Below are 19,861 nucleotides of genomic sequence, written 5' to 3' on the forward strand. Positions count from 1 at the left end.
ACGAGCCAAAAAAGAACATCAATTTGGTTGCCAATCAATTGAATAGGCCCGCAATCAGCTTCAGACAATCGGGGACAAAAAAGTGAGTTCTCGATTAGGTTATCTCAGAATTTAAATTTAGAGCTAAAAATATTTGTCCTATAATGTTATTATTTGAAACTCAAATGTTCCTTAATCGTTTTACAATTAAAACCGTTTAAATATATATTATGAGGTCCGAAAAAGAATGAAGTACATTTTTATTTAGGTTTGTCTTTCTCTTAATTTTGTTTAAAAATTTTTTTAAACATATAAGGATCAAGATTTAGTAAAATGTCTTTAAAATCTGAGCTTGGCTGTGCGTGCCCGTAAACCGACTTGCGGTTGCTTTTTATTGCACACTAAAAATGATACACAACGGCATTGGATTGAATGCGCTGGCGTCGGCTGCAGTCCATCCATCCGGCCAGCCATCCATCCATCCATCCATTTGTCCACCCATCCATCTCGTCTGCTGACCCGGCTGCAATTGTTTTGTTTGCTTTCATGTCTGCCCCGCAAAAAACACACACCCATCTTGCGTGAAGGAATTGTAGCGCAAGAATAACACAAGCCAGCGACGATGTCGGCGTGCTTAAAGTACGGCAAATGTTTGTGGATTTTATTATGGCGGGACGGGGGGATTGTTATGGGGTGGGGGGATCAGAGAGTCAGATGCTGAGGCTGCAGCCAAGACCAAAACGAAAGGCCTGAGAACAAGACCGAGACGAAGGCCAAGCCTCGTCGATGACGTTGATGAATTTCTATTTACTTTGTTTAATTTCTGTTTTTATTTGCCATTCGACGGGCCACTCAGCAGCGAGCAGCCAGTGGATGTGGATGAAGAGGTCTGCGTGCAATTAACGCAAAGTGCTTCACTGTACTTCGATGACGTGGGTGTAAGCAGGAGAAAATTGGAAGGGGTGTCAGTGATGCCGGATTTATCGATATGAAAAGCTAAAAACATTATTGGAAAAAATGTATTTAATATATAGTTAATTTTAATTCTTTTGGAAAATCATAAATTTATTATTATTTTGACCTATCCGGTAATGTGAATTCCAAATTACTTATATTTTAAAGAGTTAATGCCAAAATATTTTAAATTGTTTCTTGGTCACAAAAAAAATACATATTTCGAAAAATTTACTGTCAAAAAGGTTGTACATACTTGGCCAAAAAAATAGCCAAGCCATCAGATCCGATGGGAATTTGTAAGCTGCAATTACCGTTCGCCTGTTGCCCATTTAATTGATTTTGACGCCGGTCGTCGAATAACATTGATGGGTTTGGCTCCACCTCCCCACTGCTTCATCCCCCCCTCTCACTCGCACCCTCGCTCGCTGTCCCTTTCTCTTTTACTGCTGCAATTAGTGCACTGAGTTGGTGCATTTTCTATATGTGCTAAGTATACAGCTCCTTCTCGTTTTCTCTGGAAATTGACCTACAGGGTCAGTGGGAAATCTTCAATCCCGGGGCAACTCTCATTTTTCTTTGGCTTCTTCGGTTTTGTTTACTCTTCGTACTTCCTTCCTGGTTACTTTGTTTGTCCGGTGATTAACTACTGCTAACTGCTTACTCTCACCCTTTTTTTTGCCTTCGTTTATCCATTTCTCTGGCTTTGATTTTCCGTAAAGAGAATCTCATCCCATTTCGGTAATTATTTACCCAACATTTTTTTTGCACTTTAAGCGAACTTTTTGGATTCATTTTTTGCTCGTTCTCTAAGATTTGTTTGGCTTTCAAAGTCAAATGAGGTTAAAATACGGATACCATGTTGCAAGGCGAAAGGAGTGTGTTTTGGCCGTAAAATATTTTAGCTCAAACAGATAAAGTTACTTGCTCAAATAGATTTGCCTCTGCCACTGAATTTGCATTGCAGCATCAATCCCGAGCACGTTGGTAAAACGTCAGAGCCGGAAAAGCAAGATGGGATGTGCAAATCAGGAGAAATTCTGAATGAATCACCTTGCATTGAAATTGAAACCTGTCGTAATCATCAAGAGATATGTACATATGCATCAATATTGTATCCATGAGATATTAATTTTGCTTTCCCAACAATCCGAAATGGTTACATCTTAAATAGCAGCTTAAATCATAAATCCTCTCAACTTAGTATGCGAGAATTTCCCACTAATTAGTTTCTGGCATTTCCCCCAAAGAACAAGCGAATCTGCAATAACAAATAGCTGCCGTAAATCAATTGGAACCCAAACTAGGAATTATATGAGCCATATATATGCCCACAAAACGGTCCCATAACTTTCCGCGCCATTGCAAATGGCTGCACCGCCCACCCTCGAAAGCCCCCTCCCCCTCCCATTTATCCACGATATTCTGTATATATTGTGTGGACTAGTGGTGAATAACTCACAGTTCGAGCGGAGCGATTCATGAGTGTGCCAAATGCTGTTTGTTTTTCCCCAGCACTTTTTCGCCCCTTTTTTTGGTTTTTCGGTTCAGGATGAAAATAGAGAGCGAGCGAGAAATGAAAAATATTTCATGGCAGCGATGAAAGCAAAGGCTGGCCTAGTCCTGCTATGGAATAACTAATAAATTGGCGCTTAATCAACTTCTGGGCCAAGAGAAAAACAAAACATAGAAAAAAACAAAACAAACACTGGCCACATGCACCAGCTGCCGCACAGAATGTTGCGAACTGCAGTCGAGTCGGGATGAAAATTGTGTATCAAGTGGAATTAATTTAACTCACGGACCGCAGCCGAGGCGCCTCTTTCAGCATCTTTTATATAGATATGGAAAAAGTAAATAAAATGCAATCAAATTAAATGCAGCACAAACGCAGCGCACTAGCGGCAGCAACAATCTGAAGTGGCAGCAACTTCAGCGGCAGCAGCAACAACTGCGAGTGCACTCGAGAGCAGGGCCAGAAGTTTGGGGATTGGCGAGCTCTGGCGCTAGTTGAGTCCAAGTAAAGACCACTTCTCAGGGCAGAAGCACTCACTACCCACCCCTCCCAACTCCCCCCCTAATCCCATAGCCTGTTGCTCTGGCTCCTCCTCCTTGCCACAGCGTGGTGCAACATTGTTGTAGTTACTCTAGACTCTAGACTCTTGGTGTTTTGTTTGGTAGGCGCAGCGGAAGCAGGAAAAATAATAACAACAAGGCGCATAAATTTCACCAGCCACCGCAGCATCAACAAACAAAAACCGGCAAGAAGGAGCGGAAAAAATACAAAAGCCGGACTAAAGAAATTATAATCTCTGTCCCGCTGTCGTTGTTAAAGTTTTTACGCTTCCATCACACTTAGCAGGCACTAAAAAATATCGCTGTTGTATTTCAATTAAAGTGTTTGGCCTGGGGAGAGTCAGAGGTGCCGATCCAAAACCATAAAAAACTATCTAATACAAAATTTGAGTAGGCTTAAAAAGTTATTTTAGTTTTAACTTAAATTTTATAGTAGTAGTTATTTCAAACATAATATTTAAAGCGAAATAATTATAAATATTTTATCTAGTAGGTTAAGCACTGGAAAAAGTATAAAGTTGCTTTCGGAATTTTCAATGTTGTTTACCTACTTTTTATTTTTTTTTTTCTACTTTTAAAATATGCTAAAGAATTCATTTTTTAAATTTAGCTTGAGCCAACTTGAACTTCTTGGCGGCCCCATCAGTCGACAGCTTCGGGTAGTTTCTGTTGTCGTCGCTGGTCTGAGACTTGTATTTATTTTGATTTGGCAGGCTTCTTTTGTTGGCGGCGCTAGTATTTTGTTAATGATGATGAAGCGCAGCATGTTGAAAGGCAAATAAACAGCGGTGGGGCTGCAGCTGTTTCCACGCACACACACACTCGCTTTAATTAAGCAAACATTGAGAATGCTCAGCGTTGCGGCTAAAAAATTCATTAAAACAAAGTTCCCTCCCTTTTGACTGGCGACTAAAACAGCGGGGAAAACGCTAAGAATTGCTTTGGGGTCGCTGCTTTTTCGCCTAGCCGCCTTAGAGCAAACAAAACGCACGCGCGTCATCCGCAGACATTTAATTTGCATAAAAAGTTTGCCACCCGACTTTGCGACTACTCCTGAATTCCGTATCCTTGCGGGAGTGGGACGCACGCAGACCGTTTGGCGTCTTGGGTCCAACGATCCTTTGTGGGCGTTCGGGTTTGGCTCTGGGTTTGTTTGACTGCGGCAGCGACCCGCGACAATGTCGAGTATAATGGCAATTGGCGAAATTTGCATAATGTTAATTTTAATTTGAAATTTGGCCACTCAACGGTGGCCCAGGCATCAGAGGACCAGCACCAGCACCATCACCACATTTATCTTACAACGTGTTGATGCGGTACATAAAATGTTCAGCAGCTCGGACCCTGAAATAATGGAAATTGTTACCCGAGGCCCTGAGACTAGACAACATTTAAATTTGGCTTTTACAGTTTTTTCAGTTGTTAAAAAGTTAAGTCCAAGAATTCTTTTGGCTAAGTAATTTAAATTCAATTATTGAGTCCGTTAGTTATGTATTCCAAATGTAAACTATTTTGCTTATATGTTAAGCTCTTAAGTAAATTCTAAGCTTCAAAGAACATTATTGGTTGAGGAATTTACAATAAAATAAAGTTGGTAAAGCAAAGACATAAATTCTTTTGGTTTAGCAAAATGTGTTCTCAATTGTTGTGTCAGTAGCTAAATGAATTTTATTTTGAACAGCCATCAAACTGAAATATTCATATGCAATAATCCGGGCACAAGATGTTTAATTAAGATCTAATACTTGGGTGTGAAAATTCATTTGCTTTTCGTAGAAATCTTTGGCATTAAATAATAAAACACGATTGCTATGATTTCGTAATTAGAGCAAATATTGCTTTTGATTTGCTTGTTTATTCGTAATTATTGGGTATAAGGTAAACACAGTTTAAATGGCGCAAAGTCAAGATTTTCCTTAGCTGCCCAAACTGCAGTGGTTGAGCATATTTCTTTCCCTCAAATTGGTGGTCTGTGTGGCCTGGCCTAAAAAGCGATCGGCTATCTTTCAGCTGCAATCACTTTTGGCCTGCGGGCAAAGTTGGGGCACTTTTTATTCGACTTGGCAGGCCTTGTCATAATGCGACTGGCCAAATGGCTTGAGGTCATGCCGTGGCCACCAGTCCGGGATTTATGTGACCCGTTTTGTGGGGCAAGTGTTCCGGGCAGTTAGGCCCGGCCCGCTTGGTCATACCATAAAGTGCATAATTGGCCCAGTCGGAGATTTATGCAGCTGCTGCTGCTCCTGTTTCCACTGGCCACCACTACTGGCCACTTGAAGCCGCATAATTAGCGCACTGGCACTTGCGCCTAATGACCCTGTTAGACACGACCACATCACATTAGGGCCACTCGGATGGGCCTTGCCATCTGGAAGGATTCAGGCCGAAAGGTCAGCCCCCGCACACAGGGCGGCAATAAATAATATATGTAGATTTAGGTATGTATGCCTGTGCAAATCGCCCATTCAGGTTCATGTTTCTCAGTCTCAGTTTCCGACGAACGACGACCGACGAACCCAAGTGCATTGCCCTGCCGGCAAATCATGCTGTCTAAATTTGTATTTATTAGACAATGCGCCACGGGGCGTATGTGTAATATGCCATGCCATGCCATTAGATGCATTCCGATCCAATCCATGACAGCCCCAGAGACTAGAAGTGTGTAGTATGTGTGTTCTCTAGCCTGTGGTTACAACATGACTAGCAATCTTCGAGAGCTCGTGTGGGTGCGGAAAAGTCCGGATTAGCCACGAGATTCTCCTTTCTTCTTGGCAAGAACTGGGAACCGGGAACGGTTCTATTGAACCCGTTTGAAGTGCCCACATTATCATATACCCCATGTCTGAGGGCCCCTAGGAAAATCCAATAAAAATAATGAAGCCAGAGACTGTCGAGCAAGAACAACAACAACAATGGCTATGGGTGCTAGAAGCAGAGTGGGCCATAAAAAAGGAGCTGAGCAGCGTATGAAAAATATAAAAAGTTAAAATAATAGAAAGCTGCTACTGCTTTCGCTGCTGTTACTTTGTGTGCTGCATATTTTGACTCCAGAATAAATAGACTTTTGCATACGAGACTGGGAATGCGTTTATGCTCGTATGCATGTGGCACATTCTCAATTTATTTACAAAGCGCTACCCTCAGTCACAGCTTCACAGCTTCGCTCTGTGGCAGTTGTAGCGAGACATATAAAACATACGAAAACGAATGCGAGAAGTTAAGGCAAGGGCGTGGCTCTCTTCATCCTCCCGATTCCGATGCATTTTTGGCCAACTGAGTATCGTATTTAAGCAATCACGGTCGTTCTGCGGCACTCGGAACCGAAAATATCAAACATTCTGCGGGGAAATGGGAACAGAGACTGACTCCCTCGGCGCATTCATCCCATTCACACTCAATCACACACTCGCTGACCGTTCAATGGGCAAATAACATGTCAAGTCTCATTATGTTTCACAACTCGAGCAACCGCAATCATTGGAACAGTGGGGCAGATGGCTCTTGAAAACCTGTTCTTAAAGATATTTAAAGGGACTTCCTAAATTGTTATGTTTTTAGGAAATGTGAAGAAAGTCAAGAAATTTTTTTATTTCAAACTTTGCTAAACATTATGAATTTTTCTTTAATTAAAGATTTTCATTGGCTGATTTAAATGTATCATTCTTACTTTTTATTTTATACTAGAACTTCCAAATTTTTAAATTTACCAGCTGAATATATTCTGAACAGAAAATTCCTTAAGTAAGAGCATTAAAAATAAATGCGATGCACAAACTACCTCCAGAAAGACCATAAAAGTCAATTTAAAACAGGTTTATCATCTTGTGGTGGCAATTAGTGGCCCGCTTATCAGCAAATATGAAGTCGTTATTATAAACAGGCATTTAATCACCCGTAGGACCACTGTGGCAATCCCATCGGATGGTCTCCTCATCGTTTTTATCAGTCAACCTGCGCCCCTTTGGCCCTGCGGCATTGTCCAAGCTGCCCCAATTGTCCCCCCTCCGCGGGAAACCATCTACTTCCATGTCTGCGGCTGTATGTCTGCTAAAATGGCTGGCAATTTAGAATTTATGGCAGCTGCATGATTTGTATGATACGAACGTAAGCAGTTTGCACTCACGTACAAGGGGGGCAGCCACATATATATGTATACTTACTAGCGGCAAAAAGGGGAGCAGGAAGCGGTGGCACAAAGGGTTGCCGGTATCCGCATCTGTATCGCAATACATATATATCTGTCCATTTGTATATCTGTAACTTTGCCCCGGGCGGCGGCGCATTTGTCTATTTGAACTTGTGTGCTGGGCGCAGTGTGATCATTTAATTTGAATTCGCGTCTGACATGGCCGCCGGCTCAAAATTAAACAACGCAGGATGCGCATACAGAAGCGAAAGGGCCATTTATATATATAGGTATGTAATAAAATCGTGGTATATTTTAGCCGCCGCTCATTTGCATTCGCCAGTGAAATTGGTTAATTTCATTCCCATGTAGCTGGCCACAGAATCAGGCGGCGGTGGTGGCTCGCCTGTAATTTGCTCATTAAAGCGACGGGACAGCTGGCAAACGGATGCAGGATGCTGACTGCTGGCTGAAGGACGATGGATGTGGATGCGAGTGGATGCGAGTGTGGATGCCTCAGCCATCGGCATCCGGCCATTCAGCTGTTGCTGCCTGTGCATCGCATTATGCGCGTAAGCGTAAAACTTTCAATTATTTAAATTATGCCACACGAACAATGCCACAAAAGCTTGAAGCCGGCACATATGCCACCGAAAGCATCAGCTGCAGGTTGCTCCTGTTCCTGCTGTTGCTGTTGTGGCTGATGTCGCCACTGCAACAATGTTTCCAACATTGTCGCCCATCGTCATCTGCTCGTCTGCAGATTCCATGTTACAAAATTGCCGCAAGTTAAACGCATGTCGACACAGACCCATCCTTATATGTACTTCCCCCTCCCAAAAAACCCCACATTCCCTGCCACACTACACCACCCACATAATTCATTCATATCATCAGTGTTCCCGCGCCACGGATGAGACATCGTCGGATGAGTGATGGCTCCAACATATCGCGCATATCGGCAACATAACCATTGTGTAAATGTCACTTCATCTCATCCCAACCCATTCCATACCATCCCATCATATCGCATCCCGTTCCCAAGTGGGATGCTGAGGTGTCAGCAAGAGCGACTGTTTGCTCTCCCTTTTATTTATTGGGAATATTGCACATTCGCCGGGTATAGCTCGTCAGAAGAAGTAACTAGTGAAGCGTGATCTGCTAGTTTGCTTGTGCACTGAGAAAAATAAAAAACGAAATGTAAAATATAGAAATAAATCTTTAAAAAATTAGACATTCAGATATATTTTCATTTCAACGATTTCCATTTTTCTGTCAAATGAAACACTCAAATTTATAGATTTATAAAATGTTTTAAAAACGTGGAATATGGGGAATATTTTAATTTCTTGCCTAATATTTCGATGTTTAAACTCAAAAAATATTTTAATATAATAATATTTATTTTTATATTATGATTATAGAATGGTATTTTTCAGCAGAAGCCTTTTAAATATGAGAATAAAATATTTAAATAGAGTTTAATATTTTTTCTGAGTGTTAAATACCCGCTGGCTGCTCAACTCTGGTGTAAATACATATGGGAATATATATGAGAAATTATTTACACCTCTTTTTTGCTGAGAAATCACATACAATGCAAAGGGTATATGGGGATCGGTATCGGCGGTGAGGAACCGCTGCAAAGGAGCTCCAATTTGCAGGACTTGGCGCCATCGAATGGGCACTGTCAAACAAGTTGTATGCCTGGATGGCCAGCCACCTCATCCACCGACGCTGACATCACAATTAAGCCATAACTCATCGGGCAATGGCAATATGTGAGCTGCATTTTGTATTGTGTCAGTGGCTCGGTTACATTCCATTACGGCCATAAAAAGAGGCTTACCACCGGCGATGCCAAAAAAGCGGAAAAGGAGAGAGCAGAAATCCGTACAAATGCCACACACGAACTGCAACGACAAAAGGCGGCAGCGGACCAAATAAACCATTCCGAGGCGGTCGAAAAAAATGCTACAGATTCAGATACAGATAGCGATACCCCATGCATATAGATATACGGATAAATATTGCCATTCATTGCTCCTCTGCCTGTTTCACATTCGCTCGCATGTATTTACTTTGTATCACTTGTCACATTTTTTATTGTCACTGGTGGGTGCTGTGATTTTTTATGGCTCATCTGTAGCCGGGACAGCGATTCATTCGCCGGGGGATCCGCTGCTGCTATTATTATTATTATTGTTATTATATCATTCTTCATCAGCTTGATTCGCCCATTCATTGTTGTGTTTATAAGGCGCGCGCAAATATAAAATATCTTTCATTATTTGTTTGACGCGCTGTCGCAGCTGCTGAAGGGATTAATTTCTTGATTTACCCATGGAATATATTTACATGCCGTACTCTTGAGAACTGAGCTGGGAATAGGGAATCTGGCCCGCTTTGTTCTTTTGCCGTTGTCCCTGGCAGCAGTTGCTTTACAGCCCCACCAAGATGGCTCCGATTTCGCTGCGGTCTTGGCGTTTTCCTTTTTTTTTTCTTATTTTCCGACTGTGCAATTGTGTGGAAGCGTATTGAAAGCGAGTCGCGAGCACTCCGAGCCAGCGGAAAATATGCTAATGCCATTCGATCAGCGGGACGTGGAAAAACGGGGGAGTGGGCCAGTCAGCCATCAGTCAACAGCGTGTCAGACGCGCGGAAAGTGAAATGAAATTCTTATTTTCATTTTTGTTTTTCCTTTTCACTTCTAAGCGCCAAACACTTTCTATTGTTGAGAGAGGACTTTACTCCCCCACGTATTTTTCCAGGGGATTATCATTCAACCATTTCTCTTTTTTTTTTCTTTCGTTCAAATTGTTTTAGATTTTCCCTTTGTTCATAGGAACGCGTTTTGCAGATACTCTATTGCTTGTTTTGGACCGAAAAATAACAGAACAACAACTTTCAAGGGATTATCCTTGGGTTTCTATATTAGTCCCGTATTTGTTTTCTATTTATTTGTAAGGGAAAACAAAAAATAAACACAGGAAAACAAAAACATTAGATTCTCGAGGCCACTGAAGGCGGAAAAAGGGTTTGCATACACAAGTTTGCCTTATCCCAAAAAACCGGCCAAAGCCGTTTACCAATTACTTAAACATAAGGTAAAGCCCCGGGGGATTTACAAGTGTTTTTTCCCCCGCTGTCTGTTTATTTTTTCCTCCGTTATGTTGGCTGTCCGCATCAAGAGACAGGCGTTTTAATAAACTGGACTTTAAGGACCTCCGAAAAAAGGTGACAAAATAACCATTAAATCAAATGACTTAAAGTTTTCAAAACAATGTGACAAAGTTTTCAAACTTGAGGGGAGGCCTTAAAGTACATTAAGTCCTGGGCTTAATCAGAGTTAGCCATTTCAAAGTCATTCTATGATTCAAAACAAACCGACTGTCCAGCTGTCCTAGTTGTCACAATGCAAATTATGTCCCACTCAAATTGTGGTTTAATGAAATTGCATTTAAAATTCAAAGCGGGGAAAAACCAAGCCTCGCAAGGAAAAGCGCAATGCAAATCTCTGGCGAACGGCAGAGAAAATGAATTATTTTATTAACGCTTAACAAAAGCAGAGTCGAAAAACACAGCGCTCATAAATAACAAAGCGAATTCAATTCCCCGCCGCTCTATTAAAATCACATTACCCATCATAAAATGCCATTTAAATCATAAAAATTTCCCATAAATTCATATAACAATAAAGCATTAATTTTAAGCAAATAAAAAATAATGTGCTGAACGCATAAATCAAAGCAGGAACTGCAATAAATTATGCAATTTGCATTCAAAACCAAAATATATAAATAACAAACAGTTGAAAAACAAAAAGGAGCAATAAGCAATAAGCCGCAAACAACAATTTTCCGGTGGCAACAACAAACAGAAGTGAAATGACAAACAAATGTGAAGCTAATTTGTCAGCTTGTTGATTTCGATGGAGTGGGGAATCGGGGATTGGGGATTGGGATACGGATTGGGTCAGCCAGATGCCAGCGAGAGACCACAAAGCCATGAAGCCGTCACTCAATCAGATAGCAAAAGCGAATTGAAAACAGGATAGTGAATGCAATTTACAATAAACCAAAGAATGCTTTTTTGCCAGCCCCTCGCCTGTTGGCAATTACCTATAATATTTATGGCCGAACCGCAAAACATTTGTCGAGCGATGCATTTACATGTGTAATTGGCGGGTGGGCGAACACGAGTGAGACGGTGGGCGTGGCAGCGTTAATTAATTGCCCCACAAGAGCAACCTGTTGGCGTACACACACTCGCATTACGTATACGCAATGTCGGTCATTAGTTTAACCCGTTTTTGTAGGAACCCCAAGGATTTGCCACTAATCAGCATTTTGGGCATTTAATTAGGGAGGAAATCCTGGGGGCAAGGACGTGTCGACAAATCGATAGGCGAGGGGGCAGGATCTCAGCATATGGCTGCTGTTCCATAATGCAACAGATTTGTCAGACATTTGCCTTCTGGCCATGGTAACACACACAAACAGCCAGCTGCCAAACATTTGCACTTGTCAACTGTGTGCGTGTTGTCTGGGTTTTCGCTTTGCCAATCCGCCAGGCATTTACCTCGTGCAAATGTTCGCCTGTAAATAAAAGCAGACGGAGCCAAGGATCCAACTTACTACTGCTACTGCTTCTTGTGTGTGAGAGAGACTTCCTGTGTTTCAGTTACTGTTTCCGTTTCCTCCCCTCCCCCCCCCACACACTCACACGCACACACAGCCAATAAAAGTTTGTCATAATGCATTTGTCGAACATCAGACATCGCCCGGGGGCCACTAATTTGGCCATTGACCATTGTTGATTACTTGCCTGCCATAATGATCTTGTCCTTTATGGAGTTATAGTTACGCATCCTGCACACAAGACGTTCGTAAGTCAATTAGAAAGCATTTGTGTTCGCTGGAGTGAAATAATTAGTTCCAGCCATGGTTACCACTTGAATTGAATTATAGTGCAGCACGAAGATTGTCCATTAAATTGGCCATCTGAATTTAATTTGACCCGTTGACAAGGACAACCTGTCTCGGTCAACTGATTTACTGTTTAAATATGCTTATTTTATAGGTATAAATATGTAAAGAACAGGTTTTTTTCTATCCTAATGAGCGTACATAAATCACAGAGAACCCAAACGGGTTTGCGCCCATCTGATAATCACCAAATCATATTCAGGCAGGGATTCTTATCGCTTTTTTGTGGGGCACAAGAAGCAGGTTTCCAGGAAGTAACCGAATCGCTCTACAATTACAGTCGCCCAGAAAGGAATCCCTGGGACAAAAACAACATGAGACACTTTTGCGAACAAAACACCGCTGGCGAAAGAAGACAAGCTGCACGAAAGGGAGAAATAAGCAGACGAGAAGAGTTATTTTGTATGGAAAGTATCGCATATCAGCAGACGACAAGGACAAGGACGACGCAGGACGAGAATTCCCGCCCTTTTCGTTTGCATATAATGTAGCTTCCCATTCGCAACTCACATTTATTGAAGATTTACAGCGGCAACTTGCAGACAAACAACTAGCAACACAACATTTGGCATTTGAGCAACTCGCATATTTTCCTTGTCCTTTGTTTTTTGTTTTTTGCCTGCTACCCATTTGCCGCTGGCTACATAATTTCATTTGCATTGGAAAATGCGTCACTCCTTTGGGGAGAAGGGGAGCAGGCAGCAAAACTTTTGCAGTTATGTCCGCAACAGGAAAAAGCACATTGAGCAAATGCTCTAAGTATGCTTACCATTTCGTATTTGGCTGCATTTTGCATCGAGAATTCTGCATCCTGCTACCTGCCTGCCACTGACGCACGTACGAGCCAAAGGACACCGGGGAACTGAGCACAAGGACGACACACGTCACGGCAAAAGTTAAAAGTTTGCCATCAATGTTTGCATTTCAAGTTTCACTCCTGGCTGGCAGTTCATTTTGCGCTGCGCACAGACGTCCTTGACAGGATGACAGGGATCCTGGATTGTGCGGACCAGCTGCACTGGCTCTTTCCGCACTTTCTGCCATCGCACTCTTTAAATGAAAATTTAATTTACCCCCTGTACTTATGCGTTCGCTTTAAGCACAGCTAATGAAAATGCCAAGTGGCTGCCTTAAAGCTCAGGAATCCGCTTTTCAGGCAGCAAAACTTTTCGCATAGCTCAAAGACAAGCAGCAGGTGCACTTATAGATAAAAACTTTTTCAAGAATATATTCAGAGTTTGCTTTGGCATCGCAATATTAATAATAAAGTGGCAGTGCAAAGGATTAAACGCATTTTAATAATTTAAAAGAAAAATGTTACTCCAATGAAGCTAACTTGAACCTTTAAATTTATAACAGATTTTTATGGATTTGGGTTTGCTCTTTAAAGGCCAACCTGTCTGCCCCATAAAATCATTCGACCGAATTCCAAGGAAATCATTTCAGCATCAACCCCTTCCGTTGAACACCCAATCTATTCAAATCGAGCCCAAAAGAGTTATCCTTTCGGTGAAAAATCAATTGAGCTTTGACCACAAGACTGAACCGAGTCAAGTCTTTGAACCCCGAATTGCCTGCTGCTGCCCTGCTGTTCAGTCTGTTTTCAGTTTTCAGTCTGCAGCCTCAGCAGCTCCGGCAACTTGGCAAATTAGATGAATCTCTGGGAGAATGAACAAGCCCCAAGTGTGGCGGCAAAGTTAGTTGATGTTGCAGCCGGCGAAACTTCAATGCAGAACCATTCTGGTTGCCCTGGGAAATGTGAAATGGGAAATGGGGTTGTAGTCCTTTAGTCCTCACCATCTCTTCTCTCCCGGGTGTTTGCCAACTTGTTTAGCCGTTGTTTGTTGTACGTGTTGTCGTGGTGTTGTACGCACGTAAACGATGCCAAGTCGAGTATTTATTACGCTCACAACTTGACATAATTCCCATTTTCTGGGGGGCGGCAGCCTGACTGAGCTGACTGAGCTGATGCAGCAGTTGAACTAATGCCATCGATATAGATTTATAACTCCGCTGGCACGTATGTGCGAGTACGTTCAATTGCCTGCACCATCATCCTTATCATCATCATCAGTGGAAGCGGGAAAATACATTGGAAGCGACAGGGCTGCTGCCATCAAGTTGGGCGGAAAAAAACAAGTTGCGACTTAACAACTTCATCAGCTGGCAGCGCACTTAGTTTGGCTGACAGCCTATACGTATATAAGCAAGTATATATGTGTGTTCACAATAAGATTTCTTAGCGCATTAAGCAGCAGTATCAACAGGAGCGGCAAGAACAACAAATAAATGCCATTAGCAGCCAACAAACTGTAAGCCAAAATGGCGCCATCAACGCGAAAATAATACGGAAAATGCGGCGTTAATGGCAACGATGAAGGAGTGGGGAAAACCCGGGAAACTCGGGGTAGAGAGCACCCATGTGAAGGCAAACGATGTTATGATTATGATTATTATGTTGCTATTAGATTAAGAGCAATTTTAACTTTTTCCGCCCGCTCACAAAAGCTTCCCGCTCGTCCTTTCAGCCAGGACCCATATTTCCCCACTGCCCTCTCCCAATTTTCCTTTCTTTTCTTTCTCTTTTTGTGCGTCAACGCTTTCCGTTTGGCTTTGGCTTACGACACTTGACGCTCAAGTCCCGCCTTTTGTCCCTCATCCATGTGGCATCCAACTTTCGTACACCCCGGCGGGCCGAGTTACTCCTTCATTGTTTCTGGGCCGGGTCTTAGCCACGCTTAATTGGTTGGCTTTTATTACTTGGCAAGTGCTGCAAGCGCATAATTTGCGACCACCACGAACAGTGGGCCAACTTCAAGATTAGGCAAATTTAATGGATGGCTTAACGAAGCACTTCTAGGGCTTCCATGGCAGATCTATTGATTAGCCTAAGCGGATAGGAAAGAAGCTCCATAAAAAGTTTTTTATTTTTTGTTTTATTTATATATCGTGAAAGCTATTTAAGTTCATAAAAATATTTGTCAGCATTATTTAAAATATTTAAAATACATATTGATTCTTATAAATATTTTCTATCTTAAGGTCATATAATTTTTAAGTAATAGCCAATTTAAAATCATTTAAATTCCAAAAATGAACTCCCACCAGGTAATCTCAAAGTTTCGAAACAACCTTTACATTTCTTGTAAATATACTTTAGTAGTCTCGGTTCCTTTTGCTTTTTATTTGCCTTCGTACTTTCTTGTTCTCGGGTGCGTGAACTGAGAAATCTTTTTTTAATTAAATAAGCATCCGTAGATTAGGAGGAAGGGCGAGACACCGGCATCGGTGGCCCTTGGCCCGAGTCATGCTGGCTGCCTCACTTCGCACCTACATAGTCTACAACATGGCCACGCCCATGCTGCCACCGCCCCCTCCCATTTTACCACCCACCAACAGGAGGGGCGCGTGCCTTTGGTAGTTTGCGGCGCCATTTTAGCGCGAAATGAATTTAAATTGTTTGCCGGCGTTTCCTGCATTAAGGGCAGCTTCCTTTCGGCGAGCCCTGCTTTCTTCTTCGCCAGCGGAGAAGTAGAAAAACGAAATTACTTAATTACAACAATTATTATATGAAACGGCTCCAAAAAACTTCCAAGAGAGGAAAGGGAAGGGGAATCGCTTCCTGTAGCCGCCCTGCTGCTGTTGCTGTTGTCTGTTGTTGTTAATTTAATTAAATATTTTCACACCTTCCGACTGATACATTGGACTATACGAAAGTCGTTTGGGTGCCTTTGTCTTGGAATTTTAGGTGTTAATTTCCTGTCCCGTGGATGCAAAAAACAACAAGTGCAGCGGGTCGGCTCTAATAAAAATAATTGCCATGGGCAGACTGGCAGCAGCAGAAGCAAAAGCGGCAACTGCAGCAGTGGAAAATTACAAGACAAGACACGAAGGACCTCGGCTCGGAGTTTTATGCCATGGAAAATTGCATGCGAAATAATTGAAAAGCATCGACTGCAGCTTTGTCCTGGTCCGTGCTCCTTGGCTCGGCTCCTTGCTCCTCTGGTTCCTTTGGGTAGATAAAGTTTCCTCGCAGCACCGAAATAATAGCAGCCAAAGTGGTTGTAAATATTTTGTGCCCGCCATTCGCCATTCGCCAGCAGCTTCTTTTTTCCCGCAGCGTGACAAAATGCTGCGAAAAGTCATTTTTCAGCTAAATGAATTTGCGCCAACTGCGCAAAAAACAACGCCCCAAAAAAGTAGCTCAACTGGAAGTGCGGAATGGGAATGGGGATTTAAGGAAATGGCTTGCCACTGGTCCACTGGCATCGCATCCTGTGGGTCAGCGGCAAGTTCAATGGGCAACTAATGAGGCGACCTTAAGATTGCTTTTTCACAACTAACTCTCGAAACTTTCCATTGCAGGTCCTCCAGGTCCGCCCGGTCCGCAGGGAAAACGAGGGAAGCGCGGCAAGAAGGGAGACGGCGGCGAGAAGGGCGATCCGGTAAGTGGCAGCTGAAAACAGGAAATGAGGTTCATATGCTGGCAGATCTTCCGATTGGAAGTACACTCTTGACATAGATTTTACTGAAACTCACTTAGAAAACAAATTGACCTTTACAATTCCGTTAACCTAAGAAAAGTATTCAAGACTATATTATCACTTTAAATTTGAAAACTTTAAGTTGTAGATTTTATTAACCAAAATATGTTTTTGGTCAGCTTCAACTTGACAATCTTTATTCAATCAAAATTTGCGTAATACCTGGAATTTAAGAAGAATTAAAAAGGTACTTAAATGGGAATTATGTGAATATAGAACATAAAAAAAAGTAAAACCAACATATTTAAGCATTAATAATTTTTTAATAATTATGGATAACGTAATGAATAACAATTTTTAAAGTTACCATATTAATAAATAGATTTCTTAAGAAATCTAAATTAAAACTACATTATAAATTTAAAATATCAGTATTAGCCACTAAAATCCAACAAATTTCGGAATATTGGAAATTATGAAAGAAACTAATATTTAAGATAACTTTGAATATATTTTCTCCGCCTAGGGCCTGAATGGCATCAGTGGGGAGAAGGGTGCGGCGGGCAAGCCCGGGGACAAGGGCTCGAAGGGCGATGTGGGCCACCCCGGCATGGATGTCTTCCAAACGGTGAAGGTAAGTGTCTGCGTCCCAGTCCTCCTCCACAAAATCCGCAAAGGCTGCTGCAATTCTTGGCTACAAATTAAATAGACTCTAACCGGATCCAAAATTGCTTTGCATTCCTAGGGTCTGAAGAGATCGGTGACAACGCTGCATGGCGGCACGCTGGGCTATGCGGAGATAGTTGCTGTTAAGGTATAGCCACCACATCCACCACCCACCCATCAACCAAACTCTTTACCACTCCGCCTATCCTATTCCCCGTTAGACGTAGACATGGTCAAGACCATTTTTCAGGGGCCAAATGCAGATGGCCAAGCGATGGCAGCCCAGCGTACAACAAATTATTCGCAACTTGTTGTCCTTGGCTCAGGCGCTTGGTCTCTGGATTTGTCCTTCTGTAGTCGTCCTTTTACTTAGTTGTGTAGTTGTGTTTATTGTCTCGCTTCATTCTCGTTTGTAATGCTTTTAAGTTGTCTCCTGTCTTCTGTCGCCTGTCTTCTGTCCGCTGTCCGTTGTCCTGCTGCCTTTTGTTTAAACTGCGCCATAAATTCGTTGCAACATCGTAGTTTTGGTAGACTTTCCCCCTTTTCCTTTCTTTTCGGCAGTGGCAACTTTTTCGGACAGATCCCTTCGGTAGTTTTTAATGGAATTTCCATCCTATTTGTTTTGTAGTTTTTAGTTGTTACCCTTTAAGGACATTTAATTTGGTTTATTTGCTTTTAATTTGGCTAACAACGCTTTTGCAGCAGCTGAAACTAATTTTGTTTTATGATGATTTATTAACCATTGTTTTGATTAACCCATTTGGTAATGTTTTCTTTAACTATTTTTATGTTACGTTTTGAACTTGTTGTTGTTATGGTTTATGTTGATACTGTAAGGACTTGCAAGAAGCAGGCGTCAATGTGTCCGCTTCCACAGTCATACAGCTGAAGGTGAGTTGTTATTTTTAAGTTCCATTGTCCCAGCATGTCCTGTTCCTAGTTTATGTCCTGCACGTGACCCCAAAGTCGGTCAAGTCGACGGGAGATCCAGTTTCAGATGCCAGTTCTAAAACCAGAGCTAATAAACATGTTTCCTCATTTCCCCCGCACAGGGAGAGCCCGGCGAGCCGGGTCCGCCAGGACCTCCGGGCGAAGCGGGCCAGCCTGGGGTGCCCGGGGAGCGGGGACCACCGGGCGAAACCGGAGCACAGGGCGTGCAGGGCGAGGCCGGACAGCCAGGAATCGCAGGACCGCCCGGCGTGGCCGGCGCACCTGGCACGAAGGTGAGTCTTTGCCGGTGATTCACCGAAAATCCCTTCACAAAAACGTCCAAACAAACAAAGGACAGCAGATAACACATAAGAGAAGACATAACAATAAAGAGAATCGGGGGAGGAAGATGTCACCAGGATTAATGCATTATTTGTATCTGTTGGATAAACACGGCGACGGTTTAAGTGACTGCCAGTGATTCGTCCTCTTTTGTTCTCCCGACTCGCCCCGTTTCCTTTATGGCCTGACCCTGCGGGTCTCGGGTTTTTCTTTCCTCGGTATTTATCGTTTATTTATGCATTAAGGCTCTGCCCCGGGTTTTCCAATTAATTTCCACAATGACTCACTCACTTTCCGACTCGCCGACTTTGCAGGGCGACAAGGGCGATCGAGGCGATCGCGGACTAACCACAACCATCAAGGGTGACGAGTTCCCCACGGGCATCATCGAGGGTCCGCCGGGACCGGCGGGACCACCTGGTAAGTGTTATTGTTTTTGTTTGTGCTTGCATCATGCAACAGCCACTTAACGGATACACAGAATCAGATACAGATACAAGCGGTACTTCAGCATGGCATCGATCGATCGAACGAACGAACGATGAGTTTTTCAAGTGCTGCCACGCGGCTGCGGGTCGCCTAATTTATTGTCATCCGCATCTGGGAATGCGCTCACATATTCCCTCCATATGTAGGCCCCCATCCTCGTCTAATTGAGTCATTGACTAGCACTGTGTCCCATTAGTTTGGACTTTAAGTTGGGACTTTTATTTTTGGTCGGCTCGTTTAAATGGAAATCAGAGTGGCACAGCGCGCGCTTTTCATTTAATACATTTCCCGAATATTTTATGGCCCCTCGCATAATTTAAATATTTTATTCGTTGCCTCTGCCATATTTGGAAATTTTCAAATTTCATTTTTCACTGCTGCATTTTGCGATAACTTTTATGACCTTTGTTGTGCGCCCAGTTCGGACTTCAACGTCAATTAAACGCTCATAGAAATGTCGGGAGTTCGGCATCACGCCCACTCGAATTGCTCCGCCCACAGCAATAATGGAATTTCCATTCAGCTCGGTTTTATGAGCTCGGCTCCAAACACATTTCTGCACTTTATACGAATTTAATACACGAAAATAGCCCCAAAAACATGCCGTTCGAAAATAGTTGAATCGCCCGAGAATCAAATACAAATCTAGTGATTCTCATAAAAATTTGTAGACCCCGAGAATTCGTGGCACTGGCGAGCAGTCGTAAAAATGCAACTTTATGTCATTTATGTGGCTTTTAGCGGCTCATTAGCATGACTACCATCGAGTTGGAGTACAACAATATGGGATTCGATGGGATGGAATGGGTTGGGTTGGGCTGGGATGG

The 19,861-nt window shown here is 42.6% G+C and overlaps 1 protein-coding gene across 2 annotated transcripts in view; it reads left to right on the top strand.

The window, feature by feature from the left end:
• The window catches only part of LOC108062353 (collagen alpha chain CG42342), a 74,195-nt gene that overhangs the window by 36,236 nt on the left and 18,098 nt on the right, over positions 1 to 19,861 (top strand). Inside the window, exons 3-8 of one of the 2 annotated variants that reach the window (XM_017148981.3) lie at positions 16,489 to 16,568; positions 17,134 to 17,241; positions 17,353 to 17,421; positions 18,111 to 18,164; positions 18,326 to 18,496; positions 18,860 to 18,965. In XM_017148981.3, coding sequence (XP_017004470.2) covers positions 16,489 to 16,568; positions 17,134 to 17,241; positions 17,353 to 17,421; positions 18,111 to 18,164; positions 18,326 to 18,496; positions 18,860 to 18,965 — 588 coding nt within the window. The remainder of the gene's footprint in view (positions 1 to 16,488; positions 16,569 to 17,133; positions 17,242 to 17,352; positions 17,422 to 18,110; positions 18,165 to 18,325; positions 18,497 to 18,859; positions 18,966 to 19,861) is intronic. The other variant, XM_017148977.3, reaches the window with a different exon arrangement.

This window comes from Drosophila takahashii, chromosome 3R, assembly GCF_030179915.1.
Source record: "Drosophila takahashii strain IR98-3 E-12201 chromosome 3R, DtakHiC1v2, whole genome shotgun sequence".
Taxonomy (NCBI): domain Eukaryota; kingdom Metazoa; phylum Arthropoda; class Insecta; order Diptera; family Drosophilidae; genus Drosophila; species Drosophila takahashii.